This window comes from Talpa occidentalis, unplaced genomic scaffold (genome assembly GCF_014898055.3).
Source record: "Talpa occidentalis isolate TD23 unplaced genomic scaffold, MPIMG_talOcc4v2.1 talOcc4.11, whole genome shotgun sequence".
NCBI classification, from domain to species: domain Eukaryota; kingdom Metazoa; phylum Chordata; class Mammalia; order Eulipotyphla; family Talpidae; genus Talpa; species Talpa occidentalis.
The window spans coordinates 24,050,831-24,074,449 of NW_023601104.1; the positions used below are offsets into that span (position 1 = coordinate 24,050,831).

General features: G+C 45.1%; 1 protein-coding gene across 1 annotated transcript in view; it reads left to right on the plus strand.

Moving 5' to 3' along the window:
- The first annotated feature begins 527 nt into the window (after positions 1-527).
- MYZAP (myocardial zonula adherens protein) overlaps positions 528-23,619 on the plus strand; it is a 97,600-nt gene continuing 74,508 nt past the window's right edge. The window contains exons 1-2 of the mRNA XM_037502566.2: positions 528-705; positions 13,480-13,566. Coding sequence (XP_037358463.1) covers positions 631-705; positions 13,480-13,566 — 162 coding nt within the window. The 5' untranslated portion in view covers positions 528-630. The remainder of the gene's footprint in view (positions 706-13,479; positions 13,567-23,619) is intronic.

The window sequence follows — 23,619 nt, forward strand, 5'->3', positions numbered from 1 at the left end:
CACTGGGTAACTCCTACGACCACATTGCGTGCGCTCTGTGTGTCTCCTCTTAAAACAGAGCACTGACAGCTGTCATTTTGGGGTGACTTTACCAGACTGCAAACTCCATGAGGACAGGTTCAGTCAATTGTGGTGGCCGCTGGGACTGATACATGGTGGGCACTCAATAAATACTGAGTGAATGATGGGGGGGTGGGGGCTGAAGTTTCGGATTCCAGGGGTGTGGCTAAGTGTCCTGGGGTGGGCCATGAGGCTGGAAAGGCAGGTGGCAGTCAACAGAGGACGCCTGGGAGGCTAGTGGGTTGAGGGCTCCTTCTGGCCCCGGGCACGGATCCCAAAAGGGCTCAGCGCCCTAGGGAGAGAACCGCGCTCAGCTCCAGCGCAGCCTGCGCCCTGGGGGAGAAAATGCAGCCAGACGGGTCGGACGGGCTCACTCGGGCCCCGCCCCCCGACTCCGCCCCCGGGTCCTGCCCCGCCCCCGCCCCGCCCCGCTGGCCCGGCCCCTCGGGCGCCCGCCTTGCAGCAGCCAGTCTCACCGGCCCGCGCAGCCCCCACGCAGGGCGGACCCCGCGCGCTTATTCTGCCCCGGAGCAGCGCAGACACGAGCCCGCTGCCCACAGCCGCCGCGGGATGCTGCGCTCCACGTCCACCGTCACCCTGCTTTCGGGCAGCGGTGCTAGGAAGCCCGGGGCGCCCAACCGGAGGGTGAGTAGCTTGGGGCGGGAGCCGCTCAGCTACGGGGGTTTGGGATGGGGACGCATAGGAAACGGTTTCTGGCCCCTGACACTAACTCCCCCATCCCCCCAACCTTGGGCTCAGTTTTCGGATCCTGGCTCAGCTCCGCGAGACAGTGACTTTCCTGCACACCGGCTGGAGGGCCTGGGGGATTTTCTGGAATCCCCTGAGATTTCCTCTCCTCCCAACCTCCTCTGTTAAGCCAAGTTTATTGATGGCACCAGTTGGAAAAGGAAGGGAGACACTTTTGCAGTGTCCCTATCTTCAGACTCGAAGATAATGTATGTCTTTAACACACAAACTTTCCTTCTTCCAGCGATTGAAAGAGTCACTTGTGTTCGCAGATGATAGAATAACTAACGCTAAAGTGAACTTAGCCAAGGCAGGCTTCTCCTTAAGAGTCGAGATCAGCAGCTGGTCACCCAGGAGCCCAGTTGTGTGGGAACGGGGTTTATGCAAACCACTTTTCTCTTTCTGGTTTAAATATAAGTACCATGGCAGCTGGGTCTGCCCTGGAAGCCCTGGGCACCATCTCCAGGGAGATTCCTTTTTGGAAGCACCTGTTTCTCAGCATCTGTTCTCACCTCTCCAGATGCTCTGTGGAGGAAGTGCTGGGTACACGCAGGCTGCATCTTCTTTCAATGTCTCTTCCAAGATCAGTATCCCAGAGCACACTGCCAGTCCCTGGGGTTGTGGGTTTTTAGTTCATTCATTCGTCATGATATTCAGTACTTATCATTTGGTGGCTCTTTTTGGTGGCTGAGACTTCTCTAATCAAGTTTCTGCAAGGCTTAACTATCCAGCTGGTTAAGGCCAAGCCAAAGCCCCTTTTGGTGCTCCTGTCTGTTTTCTAGTCTTGTAGACTTGTTTGCTTTTACAGATGTCAGCAAATGACTGGTCAATGCCTTGACATGCCATCTTTCTTTAGCTCTAGAAGAAAGGCATTGTATTTCACTTGGGTGTGGGCCAAGTGATGGATTCTGGGGTGTGTGTGTGTGTGTGTGTGTGTGTGTGTGTGTGTGTGCTTATGTGTGTACCAGACTCAAGGGTCACAGAACCCTGGTTGTCTGGTCATTAGCTTGAAAAAGGAAGGTCCTCGTTAGATGTAAGTGTGTTTCTAACCACAGTCCCAGTCTCACTCTAAGATGGACATTTGCCTTTTTTTCTAAGAAATCATTCTCAGTTGAATGCAATTGTAATTGAGAAAGAATTACATGTGTGGTAATGTGTGGTACCAGAGTGCCTGAAATTCTCTAAATCCCACTCCAGCGGTGGGGCTGGTTGGGTGACTAGAATGATATTGTGGGTGAATGCAATGTGACTAGTTTACTAGATAACCTTTCTGAAGATTTTTCTTTTCAAATACTTACTTTTGAGTATTTCTTTAGCTTTTAGTGCTTTGGTTTCTGGCATAGTGGACAAACTATTCAGAAGGCTTTGCCCTTTGAATAGGATGACAGCAATACTTTGGACTGGAGGGCTCAGGGCTCTGATTTGGACCATATGGGGGCCATTCTGAGCACACTGATATTTGTTCTGAAAGATGAATCTAAAGGTTCTAAGTTTCCCTTTATAATTATCAACTCTGATCATGATTTACAAATGTCACAGGTACTGTCTGTGTGTGGAAGGGCCTGATTGGAAGTTGTGATCTGTAATTGATTCACATGATTGATTAATCATCATTAGCTAACTTATTTAACAACATTTATAATTCTTTCTCTGTGATGCAGGGCTTAGAATTGGGTCCATGCTACCTGTAGACGCAAATGTAGCCATAGATACCATAAGATACAAAATGATAGTTGTTGGGGGTCGGACTGGTAGAGCGCTGGCAGAGTTGGGTGGAAGCTAAAAGGAAAGGTTCTTCCCAAAGCTTCTGCAGAAGGCTTTCCCTCTGCAGGTGATACTTGAGTTTAGTCTTGCACGATGAGTAGGAATTTGTAATGTAACTCACCTTATTGTGATACTGAAGAGGGGGAAATCATTAGTCAAAGTGTAACTTGGCATGTATGTGTAACAACAGCATATTAAACCTACTTTAAGGTAAAGCTCTTATTTTTTGAAAAACAAGAATTGGATCTCTTGAAAGTGAAATGGTAGCCCAAACAAGTAATCATGAAATGTGATGCTGAAGTTGAAAGTTTTTCAGTAAAGCCTGCATTGTTCTCTCTCCTTCCTCTCTGATGTTGGACAAGTGATGGTCTTGAACAATAACATGTTAGCCATTAAAATAGCATTTCTGTTTCCTTCAAAGTGCTTACCAAATTAGGGGCTGCAGGGAAATCAGGCTGTGTGGGTCTAGATGTTCAAGCCAAACAGAAGTGATGACAGCTGACGCTGAGCAGGGAGTTCTGTAAGTTAGCTGCCAGGGCGGTGTGGCCAGTCCAGCCTGTCACCAGTTACCCTTTGTTCCATGGCTGCCACCTACAATGTGAACTTCCTTCTTATCTGAAATCATCTCTCAAGGGGGAAAAAAAAAAAACAACAGGTGTGAGAGTAATTTCTGTCATTCGATAAACAAAGCTCCGTGAGGCATTTATGAATACCAACCAGCAGGGGTTGTGAAATTAAAAAACAAAAGTCTCCCTCCAAATCAGTTATGCTCTAAAAATAGTTTTATCTATGGCAACAGCAGGAAGATAAATTGGCTGGAGAATAACCATAGCCAGAATGATGACCTTGAAGAAAAGGGGAAGGGGAGATATTTTAAAAAATGTTGGCATTGCTTCATAATTTTGAAAGGAATTTTGTCAATGCAGTTAATCCCACTGAATGAGCCTTTCAAGTGAAAGGTCAGTTCTGTGGCCAGGTTGTGTACTTTGGGAGAAAGCACGTGTTGTCTTGTGCAGCAAAATATTTTTGGTTGAACTGTTCAGCCCACATGGTGTGGGACATAGGACTGTCAAGGGTTTCCTCCAGCACCATGCTCTGTTGATCACAAGAGACTATTGGCTGGTGTTGCTGGTATTGGGGCCCCTCAGTGGCATATGAAAACAAACAAAGCCCAACAAGGCCACAAGAATAGGGCTATCTCCTAGCTGCTCTTGCTGATAATTCTTTACATTTGGCACAGACTTTCATGCGTTAAAAATCTGGAATGAGCCTGCTGGTCATTTGATGCATACTCTCCCACGTCCCATTTCTGTTTGATGGGCTCAAAATAAACAGCTTTCCTTAGTTGGCCTGTGAATGGGGCAGCCAGGTGTTTACCTCATTTCCTTTTCCTTTTCGCAGAAACACCTGTGTGCATGACTTCATATCACTCTGTGGGCTCTGAGGAAGGGACATAGGCTGTGGTGGGACATCAGCACCTGGTGGAAGAAAGTTGGCTGCAGTATCCACCAGGGGGCAGGGAGCCTTCTGCACCCAGAAAACAGGCTGTCTCCTCACCATAGCCCTCTTGAACCAGGCTCTGCCAGGCCAGGTTTTAGACCTACAACTTCAGCAAAACTCTGTCACTAAACAATAGCTTAGAAAAAATGTCTCAATCTTGATGCTTTGATCCTGCTGTGTGAATTATGATGACTCCAAAGGAAATTGGATTTCCTTCCTCAAGACAGAGGGAGTGGAGTGGGGTTCTGGGGAAGAGCTGCTTGGGTGGTCTTGTCCAGGTTTATCTACACTGACCATCCATACCCAACAAGACACCTGGAGGCTGCTGTTGCACTGAGCTGCTGGTCACTTGAGAAACCCTTCTAAGCTCGTCAGCCTCAAAAGTTGTTGTCTAATTGAGTTAGGGGGCTGTGGATCCGCGCTACCTAACCATGGACCATGTGGAGGCGTAACTTTCACAGGTTACGTGCACGATGGTGTCGGAGCTTTACATGGTGCACGCTCTCAGCCTAAAACAGTCCCAGGACTTCTCCAACACACAGAGGAGTAACACAGCGGTGCCCTCTTTCATTCTTTGCACGAGTGATATTTCTTAAATGTCAATCCCACTGTTGACTCTCATTTGTTCCGTGAGGTCAGCATGCTCTTTCTAAAATGCAAAATCTGGTTAGCTGATTTCTCTGCTGTACTTCCCTAGTACAACCAGGAGAAAACACACACTCCGTGGTTCGGCATCCAGGTCCTCCTGATCTGGCGTTTGTCTCCCCTGCCCTACCTACCCCCACATACTCTTTTCAGATATACCAAAGTACTTGCCATTCCCCAAGCTTATGTCGAAGCTGGTTTTGGCCTCTTGCCTTTTTCCATGCTTCTCCTCTGATGACAGCTCATTTCTGCCCTGACACCCCCCCATCGCCCCCACATCTTCCACGTCCCCTTAGAGGGCTGTGTCCTCATCATTGCTTATATCTCTTACGAGGAAAGGTTCAGGGCTCCTCCTTCCCCAGACCTGCTCTAATAGGTGCTTAAAAAGAGTCTCTCGCTGGTCTTAAAGGCGCCATGCTTAACATTGAATTGTCAAATGAGGAAACAGGAAGAGAAGCTGGGGATGAAGCCAGCCATCACCTCTGACCCACCTGGGCAGGAAACAGGTGACAAATGGATGGGAATGCTGGCCCAGGTGAGGAGTCTGACAGTTCTGGGAAGGCCTCCAAATATTCTAGTAGTCTCATCCTGTTGCACAGCTGGAGTTTCCATTCCTTTGGTTTACTCAGTGGTTCTCAGCCCTCCTGGAAGTTAAATTGTCTATGCCTAGGCCCCACTAAGGAAGGTCTCCAGGTCATTCTGATGTGCAGCCAGCATCAGAACTTCTTCCTTAAGCATCACTCTCCCTTTATAGCTTCCTTGAAAATGCAGTTACTTCTGGGGCCATGTTCCAGAAGGTTTCTTTGTGGAGAGGCAGGCTGGTTGAGTTGGAATGGGGTGGGGGAGGGGTGGAGAGGTGGAAGGTTTTTGGGGGGAGAGGGGGCTGGAAGGAGGAGAGGAAGTCACATCACTGTAGGTTTCACTGCTCGATTTGTGAGCATTCATTTACCTGTGCATTCTCTGTGGACTTTGGCATTCTGTGCCTGGTATAGAAGTGAGCCAGCAAGAGCAGGAAAGAGAGGTCGTTGTCCTCCTATTCATGAATTTTGTCTAACTTTGCACCACCTGGAAAAAGAGCCCAAGTATGTAGATCAGTGTTCCGCATGCTACTGCCCCTGTCCAGCCCTCAGCCTATTCTTGTGCCTCTGAGCTAGGAATGGTTTTTATAGTGACCTACAAAGCCCTTTACAAGAAAAACTTTGCCCTGCACTGATGTAGATAAGCAGATTTGCTGAGACCTACTCCAGACTCGCCATGCCCTATTTCACACACAGCCTTTCTGTCATATTCTAGAGATTTTATGCTTGGGTTGAACAGATAGTGGAGTGTCTGTCTTCCCAGCCACACCCACAGGGGGCACACCTTCTGTTAGGGAGAGCTGGGCAGGGACCCACTGTCACAAAGTGGGCCAGGCCCAAGAAAATGTAAATGCATTTAGCTAATTTCCTTAGGGAAATTCATCTTTGTAAACCGATTAGCAAAATTTTCCCTGTCACCTCCCTAGGTCACCTTCTCCACTCCTTTTTATTTGTAATGGGTAGATTTTCCTTCAGTGAGTCCAGTTGCCTGAAGCTGAGAGCATGATGGCTCATGGATTGATCCCCAAAGTCCTAGATGGAGGACCCAGCCCTCTGCCTTCACAAAGTGGGTCAGAAATCAGGCCCCAGAGGACCCTCTTGGCTCCCAGGTGCCCTAAGTTGCAGACAAGGGCTTGGTTGTGTGTTTGTTTTTGTTTTTTGTGGAGGAGGTTTGAATGCTATCTGCCCCTCCCTTATATTCCCTCCCATGGGGATTCGTTTGAAGAAATGGAAGTCTGTCAGGGGAGTTTCAGATATATTCTTATTTTGTTTTAGTTTAACCTAAAATGAAACCCATACTGACATTTATTGAATAAGTGCCTATTATGAGGTTATACTAGGCTGTGTACTGTAAGGGCTACAAAGCAGTTGGGGTACAAAGCTTGCTTCATCTTTCCCCCCGTCTTTCTCCTCCTGTCTGAGTTGTTGTGCACAGAATATAATAGGAGGCACTCAATAACAACAATTGAATCATTGAAATGAGCTCAGATTTGAGTGTTAGTTTCCTCTTCCAAAAAGTCAAATGGTTCCCTGTTTTCTTGCACTAGTGCCCTTGCTTCTCCATCAAGCATTTGTAGATTATTAGAGTTTGGCCTCCACCTATTTGTCTGTTTTTCTCTTCTACTCTAGCATAGGTAGCAGAACACTTAGCCTTTCTCTGAACACGCCAACATCTGGGCCTTCAGCCACCCTGGGAAAAAATCTTTTTGTCTGTGATTCCGATGATGGATTCTGCAAACCTCACTGACCTGAAAGATCCCTGCTGTCCTTCTATACCCAGCTCACATGTCATCTCTAGGAACCTTCTCATATACAGTGGTGTGTCACTTATTGATGGAGCTATGTTCTGAGAAATTCATCGGTGTGCAAATTGCATATTGTGAGATTACACACACCGAGATGGTATTGCTGCTACACACATAGGCTACATGGTCCAGCCTGTTGGGACCACTGTTATATATGTGCTCTATCATTGACCAAAATATCATCATGTGATACATGGCTTGACTCCCATCTGCCACCTCTGATACAGTTAACAAGTTTGTCTTTTCCCCATTTCTTGCAATTCCTTTTATTGGCTGAGGGAAACTGAGGCTGGTGTTTGGTAACTCCTCCAGTTAACAAAATTGTTCTCCTTCCTATATTCCATGGCAATAAAGAATACTTCCAGAGTGCCTAATATGGATTCTAAGCCTTTTACATGATTTACTTATTTAATCCTTACCACAGTCCCAAGGCATTGGCTCTGCAATACTGTTGATTCTATTTTATAAATAGGGTAACTGAGCACTGAAGATTAATTAGTTTTCTAGAGGTTTCATAGCTAGTAATTGTTAGAACCAATATTGGAATCTAGGAATATTGGAATCTAGTATGGTTCCATGATACCTTAACCACCAAGCTATCCTGCCTCTCAAGGCTTTGTAGTATTATTTACACTGTATTCTCTTTATTTCTCTCTTAAAATAAATTTCTATCGAAGTTATTAAATTTCAGGTATTCAACATTGTAATTTTACATCTGTGAACACCACATCATGACCACCAAATGTCTAATTTTACCCATCACCCTACACCTGACCTCCTTTACCCATTTCATCCACCACCCAATCAACCCCTAGTCTAAGAGTTTTTGTTTTGTTTGTTTGCTTTGCTTCTTTATATTCCACATATTGTTATAGGACAGGGAGAGGGGCAGCCCAAACCCTGCAAACCTGCCTATTCTAAATGGGTTCTGCCATCCGCCGCATCAACACAAAACACATCAGACTTTAATGGGAAGGAACTTTAATAAAACTAGGAAACAATACAGGTAAGGCAAAGAGTCTAGTTTCTAAATGAAGCATCCAGAGTTACCCATCCCCTCGTGGGTAAAAGTCCATCCAAATGGGATTGGCCCAGAACAAGGCCCCAAAGCCTGCCACAAGTCTAAAGCATCTTCCAGTGGGGACCCACAGAAAAGGGTCACAAACAACCGGACAAGCCCGGAAGGAAAAGAGCAAAATCAACATCAAGATAAAAGCTGCCATGGTCACCTCCCCACGGGTCTCACCCACATCTGTGTCACCCAGTCCACGACCAAAAGACAAGCGCAGTTTCTTCACGTGTCTCTAGGCTCCATGCGCCTCCTCCAGGTCTCCTTCTGGCTCCATCCTCCTTCCTTCCTCAGTCTCTTCTGCAGCTTCTCCTCTTCCTGCTCAGCTCCACCCTCCCTTGGGTGGAGGAACTTCCCCCTTTCCTGGGGACCACCCTGTTACAATATAAGTTAAATCATATAGTATTTGTCTTTCTCTGTCTGATTTATATGTTGTTGTTAATTGCCTGCTTTGGGAGTATTCTACATTACGAGCTCCTGGGCACATGGCTGCTTCTTTTTCATTTTGGTATCTTCTTAGTTCTTAAAAGTATCTTACTTTTATTAAGATACTTAATTGGATGCTCAGTGACTGAATAATGAAATGCACTGAGTCCTGCTTCCTGATTTTGATCCACTATTGGGGACCCTCACTTGTAGACCAGGCTGGTCCTATAGCAATTGAGTTCAGGGAAAGTAAAATTCAGCCCTCCTACTTGTTCAGAACATAAGGATGAGCCAGATGCTATGGGAACCCTGGGAATAAAGTAGCTTATTTACCTCTCAGGTACTACTTTGCCTGGCAAGCTCTCAGTATTGTGTACCTGAGTTTCAGGAAACTATGGAGATCAGCATCATAAAGTGCTCAGAAAGATAAGTGTCACTGCCTGGACCTTATTCAGTTGGAGATTTTCCCACAGGGAGGTTCCTGAAAACAAATGAATAAAGGGAGGTAAACTGTAATACGTCAACTTAATGAGTACATTCAAGGATTACCTTTCATACTGCTTCTGTTAAGGAATTAGCATACCTTCTAGACTGCTGGGATGTTCTCTTTGCTGCTCTTGTGGGTTTAGGAAGGATTGATCTCTCTCTCTCTCTCACACACACATCCATACATATTTTTCTGATATATTCTCTTTTAATCTTTATTATTGCTAATACTACTATTATTTTAATTTAAAAACTTACACATATTTGAAACAGTTGTAAACAATGCGGAAATCCCACTTTCCAGAGATCACCACCACCACCACCACCAGTTGGTTATGTTTCCTTAAAGACATTTTCCCCCTTAATTATGCACAAATTATCTGGGCATATTTAAACAACAAAAATAGAATTATCCTTAACATGTTCCCCATAGATTCCTTTTTATTCACATGACAGTACTTTGGGTCATCTTATTAGGAAGGCGTCTGATCCTGCTTCAAGCTGGGTTTAAATTGCATCTGACAGTCAGCCTGTCATTGGGGCAACATTGATTAAAGAGAGCTTGCTAGAAGTGCTCCTTAGTGTTTCCATCAAAGACCTCTAATGACAAGAATAAACACGCGGAAAGGTGAGGTGTAGCCTAAGGCACTTGCAGCAACTGTTTATATTTACAGCTTCATTTGACTTTAATTCATTATCTATCTTGGTAAAGCTGATAATGGCTTAGGGAAATGCATTCTATTTATCCTGTGGCTTTGTGTGCCCAGGGGTATATCTGCAGATAGTGTGTTGAGGAATATCAGAGAATTCTGGGTACACTAATAAAGAATGGGCTTATGAAAGGGGAGGGGCCATATCACTTTTGGGTAATTGGACCCATGGAGTTCCCTCTGGGCCTTGTCTCCTAAGTCTTTTAGTTTGCTCTGAAATTAGGGCTTACCCCTTTAGGGCAATCGACCAACCAGAGGCTGCTTTTACAGTGCTACTGTAGAAGTAGAGCATTGACCAAATTGTTATTATTATGGGAAGCAAGATTATGAAGCCAAGTAGGCTGTTTCATTTTGGAGATTGTAGTGGTGATCACATCTAGATAATATTAAAAATTCAAACATTTGTGATTGTTTTGCTGTGTGCCATGTGCCTTCCTCTTATCTTTACCTTTGACGTTCAGAGAGATTTGGTAACTTGTCTATAGTCACATAGCTAGTAGATATTGGAATCTTTGTATGTGTGCATGTGTGTGTATATGAATATTAGTAACTGATATGTGCATGTGCATGTATGTATACCCTTGTGGGGGAGATGAGAATTTCTTTTCTGCAGAATTATGCTGGGGGTTGGATCCAGCCTTTCAGAGGAGATTATTGAGCCTCACCAATTTATATTACCTACTTGGTGTGAGTTACTCTTTGATGATTGTACAAATGTCAGACTGGTTTCAAGCAGTTCAGGTGACTTCAAGTCAGAGGATTACCTTTTTCTGCAGGGTCTTGGGTTCCTGTCACTGTTGTTGCCTGTCAGCTAAGAGTACTGCCTCGTGGAATGGCTTGGTTTCTTTTTGGTCGCCACAAGTAATGGTGAACTTTAAAGGTTTGGTGTGAAGTTACCACATAAGAGGCAGCGATGGAGAATCAGGTTGCATCTGACCCTGCAATCACTGGGGCACTAAACTTGCCCAGAGGAGGATGAGGATGAAGAGAGAGCTTTTCAACCAAGACATGTGGTTGAATGGACTGGGGTTGTTTCATCTAGAGGAAAGCAGAATCAGCACAGGAGGGCTGTGTAGAGAAAGATGAGTTCTGCTGTGGTCCCCAAGGGCAACCCTGGGTTCATTATGTAAGTTCATTATCTGGAAGTTAGAGGTGCCTAGTAGGAAAGTGGGATGCCTTAGAGGGAGGTGACATTGTGGAAGAGCTAAGACATGATGTAAACTTGGGCTTCCGCTCATGAGCATGGAAACATCACCCTCAAACATCACCCTCAAAGTGGGCAAAGTACCTGCATGGTACTTTGTTGGGCGTTGAGGTTCCTCGAAGATTAGACTTAAAATGTCTTTTACAGTCCCATCCTTGTTTTCCAAGCTAAACAGTAGTTTTGCTCAGAGTCTGCTCTGTGGACCAGGGCAAACCAGGTTGGGGACTGTATTAGTTTGCTAGGGCTGCTGTAAAAAGTACTACTGGTGACTGAAACAACAGAAATGTATTGTCTCACGGATCTGAAGCTGAAAATCTAAAATCAAGGTGTCAGCAGGATTGGTTCCTTTTGAGGGCTGTGAGGGAGGGATCTGTTCCTGGCCTCTCTCCTTGGCCTGCTTACCAGGCATTGTCCCAATATGCACATCTGTCTCCACATTTCCCCTTTTTGTAAGGACATGAGTCATTTTGGATTGGGGTCTATTTTAACTTGATCCCCTCTGTAAAGATTCTATTCCTAGATATGGTAACATTATGAGTTGCTGGGGTGAGGATTCAACATATAAATTTTAGAGGGGGGGATACAAGTCGACCCATAATGCAAGGAAAGCAGCTCTCTAATGAGGCCCATGTAGCTGTGGGATGGGTACTGCAGGCGCTACTTAGTTTTACTTAGTTTTCTCTAGGCCCTCTTTAATTTTCTTTTTTTAAATGGTAGGTTTACTTCTTCCTGGGAGCTGTCACAGCAAGACCAGGCTGTGACAACATAGCATTCTTATTGCTGTGCAATGGTTACCACCATCCATTTCCAGGACACTTTCATCTTGGAAACTCAATATCCATTAAATAATAACTCCTCATTCCTTCATCTCCTCAGCCCCTGGCAATCACCATTCACCTCTCTATCTCTATGAATTTGACTATTCTGTGTCTTTCATGTAAATGGAATCATAGAATATTTGTCTTTGTATGATTGGCTTATTTCACTTGGCACAATGTCCTCAAGGTTTATCCATGTTGTATCAATAGCATATGGCCGGATGTCCTTTTTAAAGGCTGTATGTTGCAACAGGAACTTTGTTGCCACTTTGTGGGGAACTCAACTTGATGAGGGACAGAACAGTTGTGGAGCAGGTTTGCAAGGCAAGACTCTGCTATTTGAGCAGATGTTCTTATGCCATTTATTGAAAGCATACAGGCTAGTAAAAGCTGATCATATGACAATGGTATGAAGAATAAAGTCTGGAGGTTGGGATAGGAATGGGGGACAACGTTTTACATGGGACAGGGAAGGGGTCATTGCGACCATACGTCAAGAGCCATTTGCGTCAGCAAAGTATTTGATGTTATCGCAGGCAGAGTTATCCTGGGACCACCGTTGAGATAGGCACGTAATCAGGTCAACAGTGGCCTAGGTGTCCTCAGGCCTGCCTCCTGATATGAACTATACTCTGTAGGTAGTCAAGGAATTCTCTGCTTTGATTTGTAGATAACAAATAGGTCACAGTTGCCCATGAGTGACCAGCTAGTAGCCAGCTCATAGCAACCCACAGCTGTATAGTATTCTATTTTGTGTATATAACACATTTTATTTATCCATTTCTCTATCAGTTGGCATTTTTATTTCTTTAGTGTTGTAACATTCATTTATAACACTGTACATGATTCAGGGGGATAAGTCCACACCTCCTCAGATGTATGCAGCCACATTACCTCCACCCTGATGGACATTTTGCTTGTTTACACCCTTTGGCTATTGTAAATAAGGGTACATATACATGGGTATATAGACTTAAAAAAAAAGACTTTGGGGCTTCCCTGGCGGCACGAGGGGTTAAGACACAATCTATGAAGCAATCCGAGCCACTGTACCATGAGTTCAATCCCTGGCCAGGGAGCTACACACAAGGCGCAGCAGACCTCTCCTGTCTTGCCTGCTGCTTCCCTCAGCAGTGCATTTCAGTCAGTCTGCCTGTTCTGCTCCCCACTCTGTCTCTGGTGGATCCTCCCACGCCTTTGGCCTGTACCCCAGTTCTTGTATGCATAAATAAATAAATCTTTAAAAAAAAAGACTTTGTTATAAAACATCTACAGTTCTGTTGTAGAAAAGGTCAATATATAACCAAGTGGAAAACACCCTTAAGCCCCAGTCACTACAGTGTACTTTGGCCTCTGACCCTCCACCTGTATTGTGTTGTGTGGTATATGAAATAAGGCCAGACTGTTATGGAGCCTGAGCCATTGAAAAAGTCTTTGAAATCTATGAATATTTTCAGTAGTTTCCTTGTTTTGAACAGTAATTTTTTTGTCTTGAGCAGCAGCAGTGCCTGTGCTGGGCCTGGCTAAGGCTGGTCGACCCTCAGCGCTCCTGGTGTGATTGGCACAGTTCTTGCCATTGCTCAGGAGGCTCTGAGAAGCACAAGACCGCCTAGCTCTTTCTACCCCAAAATGGTTCCTAACTGGCTTTTGCTCTCCATCTCTCTTAGGCAAATGTCTGCAGATTACGGCTGACTATACCTCCGGAGAGTCCAGTTTCTGAACAAAGTGAAAAGAAGCTTGAAAGAAAAGAACAAGTAAGCTGTCTCAGGGCATATCTCTGCCAAGTTCTAACCTTTATATTCTTTGAACCCGTCCCCTCCCATCCCTCGGCTAGTCACAGGGCCTAAGTATCGGCAGTCTGTGGATGAAAGGCCCTCTCCACCTCATGGGCCCTTCTCCCATCTTCCCCGAAGTCAGACGACTTTGCCCACTCACTGTGCTGGCCTCACATCCCTGCTCTTGTTTCTTGCTGAACACTGGCTCTGTGTTGCCTTGAATCTGTAGGGACAGTAGTGACAGGTGCAGGAGACACGTTTTTGTTAAAAAAGCCCTGTCCAGTAGAGTCAAAGGACCCATTGTGAGCTGTTGGCGGAGCCAGAGCCACTCTGAACTGCCCCAGGAGGCCCAACTCTTGCAGTGAAGCGGCTGCGTGGAGTGGAAGAGCCCGACAGGCAGCCCTGTCATGGGAAAAGGCTCTTGCTGGAGGGAGGAGGTGTTCAGTAGACATCTTTATGTCAACACTGTGCAGAATTTCTGGGCCATGAAGATAAGTCTGACCTCATCCCTTGTCTTAGAGGAACTCCCAGTTTTTCAGGTGAGACTGACCTTTAAATGAGGATGGAACAGGTCAAATATTAGGATCCAGAAGTGTAAGAAGGGCTCTGGGAACAAAGGAAGGAAATGACTTGGGGGTAACATTAAAGGATAAGTAGGAGGTCCTGCTCAGCTCTAGGTCTGGTCTGGGGCAAGCCATTTTTCTCATTCATGAAAAATAAGCAAGCATCTACTGTATCCCAGGCACTGTTGTACACTCTGCAAATATAGTAGTCAACAGAGCAGGGCATGGAGAAATGCTTGCCATACATGGAATTTATATTCTAGGAAAGGAGAATGAAAATTTCTAAAGTGTATTTTACAGAGTTTAGAAGGTAGTAAGTGTTAGTAGAGACAGATAAAGCAAAAGGAAGGGACAGGAATCCCAGAAGGTAGGCAGTGTGTTTTATGACACACATATTTTATATAAATATAAAATAAAATAATAAAATGAGATAGAATTCATAAGTGGAATCATGAGACAATGACTTCTTGAGATACAAATGTTGCTGTGGAATTAACCAGTTATGTGGTCACCTATTAAAAGGAAGCTTTTCACTGACCAGTAAATGTTTGAGAAATGTCCCAAAATTTACTCTAGGTCTTTGTCTCTCCCTTTTACTGATGACCTTCTTCCCATGGACAGAGTATTCCCTGCTAATGCAAATGATGAGTGACAGAGAAGGAGGAGGGTAGAAAATGAAGTTATGACTGGAGTGAGGTGAAGGAATGTGAAGTTGCTTATCGGCTTAAAAAGAGAGGATAGTCCACTAGCAGGATCCAAGAAAAATGACTGCTTCTAGGTTGGAGCAGAGGAAGAACAAGGTGGGCTGGGGCCTGTTTGTGATGGAAAGCCAGGGAGTGCTCAAACACAAATGGGATCATAGCAGAGCACCCAGAAGTCAGTTTGAAAGGTTCTCCTGGCAAAATTAGAGCAACTGGAACATCAAAAAGAATAGTGACGGGCCTCCCGGTGGCGCAGCGGTTGAGCGCTGGGTTGTGAAGCTGCCCACAGCCTCTGCAGTGCCGGTTCAATCCCCGGCAGCTCCCCGGCCACCGGAGGAGGGTCCCACATGGTGCGCAGACCTCTCCTGGTACCCGCTGCTCCCCTCAGCAGTGTACTTCGGTCCTTCTGCCTGCTCTGCTCCCTGCTCTCGCTCTGGTGAATTCTCTCACCCTCCCGCGCTTCTGATTGTACCCAGTGCTTGTATAAATAAATAAATCTTTTTTTAAAAAAAAAAGAATAGTGACAATAATGTGTTACAACACATTGAATAATATAGAAAAATCCATGGGTATATAGTAATAATCTGAAAGAGAGAATAAAAACTAGAAAGCTCTTTTTTATAGAACATCAGCAAATACATCTCGAGAATCTCTCTTCCTGTAATCCCTGAATAAGTTGATGAATGGGTGCAAAAACTAAATTGGTAATAAGTTATCATGGGACAGTATGCTCACATGGTCTCAAAATATCATCTCAGATTATTTACTGATTTTAAAAGTACAGAGGTGTAATCTGACAGTCAGCATTTCAACCCAGGATCCAATTTAACATGACAGTAGTGGGACAACTGATATCATGTGACTTCCAAGGTGATTGATTTTTTTTTTCAAGATGGATTTATTTATGCATACAAGAACTGGGGTGCAGGCCAGAGGTGCAGGGAGGTGAGAGAATTTGCCAGAAACAGGGTGGGCAACAGAACAGGCAGACTGACTGAAATACACTGCTGAAGGAAGCAGCGGGCGAGACAGGAGAGGTCTGCTGCGCCATATGGGTCAGCTCCCTGGTCAGCCAGGGATCGAACTCGTGCTGCAGAGACTGTGGCTAACTTAACAGTGTTGTGCTTAGCCCCTCGCACCAAAAGGGAGGCCCCTAAGTTGATTAAGAAGCACACATTATTACCCATGTACTACTCATGCCAAACTTATTTAACCAAATCTAATAATAAGGGAATTAAAAAATCCAACATTAGATACTCTGTAAAACAATTGCCCAGAAAACCCTCAATAAATTCAGTGTCACTTAAAAAAAAAAAGATGAGACTCTATTGGAGATAGAATACTAAAGAGACTGAGTATAAATATAATGTGTGAACCTTGATTAGATCCTGGATCAAAAATAAAATATGAAAGATCTGTTGGAGTCATTGTACAATCTTTTTTTTTTTTTTTTTTTTTTTTAAATATTTTAAGATTTATTTATTTATTTATTTATTTATTTATTTATTTATTTATACAAGCACTGGGTACAGTCAGAAGCACGGGAGGGTGAGAGAATTCACCAGAGTCAGAGCAGGGAGCAGAGCAGGCAGAAGGACCGAAGTACACTGCTGAGGGGAGCAGCGGGTGGCAGGAGCGGTCTGCGCGCCATGTGGGACCCTCCTCCGGTGGCCGGGGAGCAGCCGGGGATCGAACCAGCGCCGCAGAGGCCGTGGGCAGCTTCGCAACCCAGCGCTCAACCGCTGCGCCACCGGGAGGCCCGTCATTGTACAATCTTGAACAGGAATCCTCTATTGGATCTTATTGAATAAATGTTACTTTCCTTGCTTGTAATAATAGGGCTTTGGTTATGTAGTTGAACTATTTTTTCAACTTCTCTGTAGCTTTGAATATTGTCCAAAGAAAAACTGAGGGGTAAAAGCTCAACCAGAAAAAGTGGGTGTGGTCAGACTTCGGCTGCTGTCTATTGATGGTGGGATTGAGCAGAGCCCTGGATTGCTTGGGGAGGTTCCCTTCTGCCCTCACTGCTCCCCTCCCTGTCTATCCCTTTCAGAGCTGATAGATTGGTTGGAGAAGTGGGCTTGGGCTTGTCTAGGCACACATGGGCAGCTAAGCACACAGGGACTCGGAATGAGCATTTTTTGAAGGAGATGGAGTTACAGGAATAGAAGCCTCGGTAGCTGTCCCTCTATGCATGGTAGAGGAAGTGGGGCATTCTCCTCTGGAGTAAGACCCAAGTTGCATACTTAGGAGATATTTGTGAAGGGTTTCTGGCTGCCACCACTGAGACAGTTGATACTGTGTGGCACTGAGGGCCTCTCATGGCTGAAGAGAACCCAATTCCCAAAGACAAAGGTGCAAGTGTTCTATGTCAAACAAGAGTTGGAAGTAAAGTTGTGGACCGGTTGCCTATTTGTCTTGAACAGTGCTTTTTAAACTCTTTAAAGCAATAAGACTTTTTATGTTTTCCTTGACTGGATGAAATATGTTATCCTGAATCCTCATAAACTAGGCAAATGCTGGTGGGAGGCAAAGTCCTCCCAGTTTCCCTGTACCCCTGCACCCCAGGCACCCTCCTGCAGGTGCCTGTGAACTCCAGGATGGTGGGGCCAAAACCATGTGGGGAGGGCATGTGCCAAGATGCTTCTGGGGTGGTTGGGTGTGCTGGCTAAGTGAACATCTCGGATGGTGGTGTGACTCATTGCAGAAGAACTGGGCTAGAGAAGAGGAGGGCAGGGCTGGCTATTTTCTCAGGACTGAAGTCCTTGGGTGGTGGCAGCACTTGAAGGTATTGGTGTAACTGTGAGGTTGTTCTGTGTGATTTCGTCATTATGTCCTGGCTGAATTCCTGGGCTTGAGTCATTGGGAACCAGAGGTTGGACATGAGCAAGGAGTCCCTGGAGGGGTCCCCTCTGATGCTGCTTCAGCTTGATATTGTTCTGTGAGGCACCGTAGCCTGCAAAACTGCAAGATGCCAGCAACTCTGGACGATTCTCTCTGGGAAGATGACATTGACCCCTTTTGAGGGAGAATGGAGGCTCTGCCAACTAGGGATTGGAGTGAACTCAGATTTAGAAGCAGAATAATGTAAATGACTTCAGTAGCTTCTGATAAAGCAATATTTCTCAGGGTTTCCAGGGCCCTGTTAAAACTACAGCTGACTGAGGGCAGGGCTGGTCCTAAATCTTTGACAATCATGGAAGATGCTTAGTGTATTTTGAGGATCCCCCTCCCTGGAATGTCATGGGGCACCTGGCCTGTAGATACCACTGCCAGTTGGGCCATTCCTGTGTCCACTATTGTCAAATCATTGGCGGGAGGAGTTACTCACCGTGGAGGGGTGTGGCAAGGGTACAGTTTACCCAGCTTCATGATGGTGTGTTTGGAGACAATTACAAATTACAGCAGAGACCACGTCTTTTCATGGAGTTTCTTATTTATGAGGTATGCTGGCTCGGCTTTCTTCCTTAAGGCAGAAGCTGTGACTCTGTTGAGCCTTTCTGTCATGGAGGTTATTAGCCACTCCGAGACTGTTTTCAGCAGGTCACAGATGAAGCCCTAATACTTTGCTTTCCCTGCTACTGTTTCATCTTTAAAGTAGATAAAGCAAAGAGTAAATGAGCTAGTGTATGCCAAGTACCCACCACAGTTTCTGGTCAAAATACTTATTAGGAAGTCAGTAACTAAAAGCCTAATCACTTCCCTTTGAACTCCAAAGCCAGGGACTCTGCTCCTCGCCTTTCTCCCTTTGACCCCTCTGGAACCATTCCCTTCCTGAAACTTCCCAACCTCCATCTCCTCCATCCTCCTGGGCTGTGCCTGCTGCATCTTTTTTTTTTTTTTTTAAGATTTATTTATTTATGCATACAAGAACTGGGGTGTAAGCCAGAGGGGTGTGTGTGTGTGGGGGGGGGTGAGAGAATTCACCAGAGATAGTGGGGAGCAGAACAGGTAGATTGACCAAAATGCACTGCTGAGGGGAGCAGCAGGTGAGACAGGAGAGGTCTGCTGCACCATGTGGGTTTTTCCCTGGCCTGCTGGGGATCAAACTCCTGCTGCAGGGCTGATGATAGCTTGATAGCGCTGTCTTTAACTCCTACTCCACCAGGGAGGCCCCCCCTTTTTTTGATGTCATTGTGTGTAGATTCTGCTCCATAAATCAGAGCATCCCTTTGCCCATGTCCCAGGCCTCACCTCTTCTCCACGCAGACCTCAGACCTCACCTCCGAGAACTGCATCCTTGCATGTTCTGGAGCCCCCTCTCTGGGGAGGATGCCCACCAAAACACGTCAGCTCTCCTCTCTGAGTCCTATCCTGCTGGACCAGGAGTGCTGGTTTTTAGTGTTCTTCACATGATGGTATTTTGATACACAGAATACAGATAGTTTACTGTGTATGTGATCATTGTTTTAATGTTTAAACTAAATGGGTCATTATATAAATGGTAATTTCTAGGCTGCATTAAAATTTTGCCTGGAACACAGGTGCACTAATTTAGAAAATGTTCTCCCTCCTGTTTAGGAGCCTCCCAAGGCAGCACCCATTCCTATTTCCTGATTGCCAGTGAGAATGGGTGCCTTATCTCACATTTGTCTGTCATATGTATTTCCCTCAGAGTCATCTGGGTCCCATTTGCTTTCAGGATTCCCTTATAGAATCAACCTGGAAATGGGGCAGGAACTTTAAGAGGACCACAGGAGGGTGGGTGAGGGTTTGAGGGGAGAGCAGGGAGGGACTGGGGCCGGCAGCTTCCTGTGTCTATTCCCTGCCCTTCACCAGTGTCTGACCATCCCCCTTCCTCATGAAGACTCCATTTGCCCTGTTCCTCTTATTTCCTTCTTCTCTTTTAGAGCCTGATCCCTCCTTGTCTAAGAAAATTTATTTTTACTAGAACCTTCTTCCTCAGACAACCTACATGAGAGGTTCAGATGAAAAGGCAAATGAGGATACAGGGCAAAAGAAGTTGGAAATACTGATTAGTTTGTGGACACAGCTTCCATGTTGAGAAATTGATAAGTATGGAATACCATGTATTTAAAATGGTTGAATTTTAAAATTGGTTAGTAGGTATTTTTCAAATCAAGACTTTACCATTTTCAAGGAACTTCATGAATGTATTCATTTTCTTATCCAAATCTATACGCAGAATGTTCTTATGCACACACATACATAGAAAGAAAAGACAGAACCAGTACCAGCTGCTGCAGATTCATCGTGTTGGAGCAGGGACTCACTGCATTGTTGAGACTATTATCTGAGCTCTGCTGATTCTGAATCTGTAAGGTAGTGAAGTCTTCTGCAAACTGACATAGTGGCATGAAACTGATAATATATTTTTTTAAAGATTTATTTATTTATGCATACAAGAACTAGGGTACAGGCCAGAGGTGTGGGGGGGGTGGGTGAGAGTATTCACCAGAGACAGAGTGGGAAACAGAACAGGCAGATGTACTGAAATACACTGCTGAGGGGAGCAGCAGGTGAGTCAGGAGAGGTCTGCTGTGCCATGTGGATAGCTCCCTGGCCGGGGATCAAATTCATGTTGCAGCGGCTGTGGATAGCTTCACAGGTTGCATCTTAACCCCTTGCACCACCAGGGAGGTGCACAATAATATTTTTTATTATACTTTATTATTGTTTTATGCTACATCTTGTGTGAGTGACAATGACTAGTAAGTTTGTAGTTCGTGGGGGCTAGGTGGACGCAGACAGCAGTGGTCTGGGATGACCTGTTTCCCTCCGGTCTGGGAATCAAGGCAGATCTGAGGTCGTATCTATGCTCTGTTCTCTCCTAATACAGTAAGCATTTGTCCATTTTCTTTAGGAAATACCCAGCACCTACCCCTGTGATTAGATGGGTGAGCTGTGTCCATTTTACCAGATGATGAGACTGTGGCTGTGCCTTTTCTCCCACCCACCCTTGAAGACAGATGCTCCCTCTTTGTCACCCGACAGCTCAGGAACACAGACTTTGGCAATAGCCACTCCCACCCAGGACTTAAACTTGGACGAGTTGATACAAGACTGTGGGTTGTGGGTATAGCATGGCTGTGTACAATGAAACAGAACTAGATTATCAGTAGATAATATTTTAAATAACTAATAGCATTTACCATGGTAGGTGTCCTTTAATGCCTGTGTTTTAAAGACGCTATTTCTCTCTAGAGCTTGGAGAACCCCGAAAGAGAGAGAACAGATATGTGTATGTATGAAAAGGTGGGGACTTTCACAGCCCAATAAAATATTTAAAAGGCGTAAACCTTTGCCATTTGGTTTTATAGCCCTCTTTCCTTAAAAGCCCTGGATGAATAAGCCTGCCGGGTTCTTGTCCTTGGCGTCAGTGTTTACACAACATCACGGTTGTTGCCAGGTGAGGATGTGCTGCCATGATTCAGACTGGGGCCAGGGCTGCCCTGTGTGACATGTGCCTTTCAGAGATAGCAGCCCTGGGAGGGCAGGAAGAGGCCAAGGTTCTAGGCCTGGTCTCCTCATTGACTGCTGCCCTGGTCGGGCTAGACAAGTTATCTCTAGGGACCTTAGTTTCCTCTTGGAAACATTGCCTAGAGACAGCATTTTTCCAAATGTGGAACTCTATTCAAATGAATATATCTGGAGGTGCCACTGGTAAAACAGGGAAAATACAGTGGCTTCAAATGAGTTTACCACCATCTTGGCTGCCCCTGCCATGTCCCCTACCTTCTGCCCCACAATCTTATCAGACTTTGAGAAATGGCTGGGATATTGCTAACAACCCCTCTGGAAAACAACACTTTTCTAACCTCAGACTTTCTGGTTCTTCCCATGAAGAGAAACCAAGGTCCAATGAGGGGTGAGCATTTCACTGTCAGAGCAAATATGATGACTGTGATGGAAACAGCAAAAACAAACAAACAAAACAAGGAGAGAGCAGGGGACAGACAGACAGATGTATCCAGACGAACATGTAGAGTTTAGTAGGAATTCAGAAATGTAAAGAAACCATATCAGTATATCAGTAATCGTAGACTCTACCAGTATCTACCAGCAGGCCCAGCAGCATACTAGGTGTTTTAGGTGTATTACTCCATATATCACTCAGAATAATCTTCTGGAATATGTGTTTAATCTCATTTTGCTGTTTAGGACTCACAGTTCAGTGATGTAAGTAACTTGCATAGGGCCAGGCAGCCAGTGGATTTGCAGTTCCGGCTCAGGCCTGTGATTTGGCCATGTTGTCATGAGAATGCCACTTGCATACTCTCTCCTAAGGGAAAGTCTGTTGAGATATTTACATTTTTCCAGTCCAGGTTACCTAAGCACACTTATAATGTGCCATATACCTGATACCTCTCTCCCTCCCCCAGCTAGTCTACCCTTTTCCCCTTGAGCTGTTAGGCCTTAGCAGCTATGGACTGGCTAGAAGCTGTAAAGTAATATCTTTAAGAAGTTAACTTCTATCAGGATACTGTCGTTAGAACTGTCACTTTTTGGGATTTCTCCTTGGCTAGAAGTTTTTTCTTTTTTCCCATCTTTAAACATTCAAAGTGTAATGGTCTTTTTCCAAGCCTGGGTTTATTTAGGAAATGATCTCTATCCAGTCTGCAAGATAACCAGAAATAACAACTATCTTAATAGGCCAAAGGCTTCCATTTGTCTGTAGAGCTCTGTTCAGGCTGTGGAAAGCCTCCTCAGGCTCAGTGATAACTGTTCATTTTTATCACAGGAAGGCAAGCCCTTGTTCAGTGTGAGTAATGAACAGGGAGCAGTCATGACTGAGATGGACACACAGACAGGTCAGAGCACATTCCTGAAAGTGACACCTGCAAGGCTGTAGGATGCCCAGGGCTGTAGGATGCTCTGGGACGGCTCTGTCTTGAGACTGACAGAAGAGGTCAAAGCAAGGAGTTTTGGAAATAACTTTGCTTCTAGTTTGCAAGTCTTTCAATACATGTCATAGTCCATCTAAGTCAGAGGGGCACAGGACTTGTGACCAGCAGCCTGTCCACCACTGTCAGTTTTGATTTGTGTTAAACTATCTTTCTACCTATCTTTATTCTCCGAGAAGCCTTCTTGACCAAGGAGTTTTCTCTCTTTGGGCAAATTATCCCCCATTGTCTGAGGTGAACACATACTCCAACTATCCAGTTGTTCTTTCTTCCTTCTACAAAATGTCCTTATTGAACATTATTTATGCTGGTATTGGGGATACAGCACTAGATATAGTCTCTGCCTCTATAGAGTTTATTTCAATGTAAGGTTTTATATATATATATATATATATATATATATCTCACTGGCCTCACTAACCCTAACTTTACTTTTTATTTTTTAAAGATTTATTTATTTATGCACACAAGAACTGGGGTATAGGCCAGAAGTGTGGGGGGTAAGAGGAGTTACCAGAGACTGAGTGGGGAACAGAACAGGCGGACCAACTGAAATACACAGCTGAGGGGAGCAGCAGGCGAGACAGGAGAGATCTGCTGTGCCATGTGGGTAGCTCCCTCGCCAGGGATTGAACTCGTGCTGCAGTGGCTGCCGACAGCTTCATAATGCTGGGTCTTAACCCCTTGCGCCACCAGCGAGGCCCCCACCCTAACTTTAATAGCACTCAAGCCGTTATAGCAGGAATTTAGGTTAAGTTACTTTTCGCCTAGCCATTTCTATTGGTAAAAAAGCCATAGCATGAGTCTGTTACTGAATTTTAAACTCTGTCTATGTCGCAGGAAGTAGTTAAATTGAGAGTTTCTCTGTATGTTGTACTGATTAATGCCTGGAGTTACTCTTCT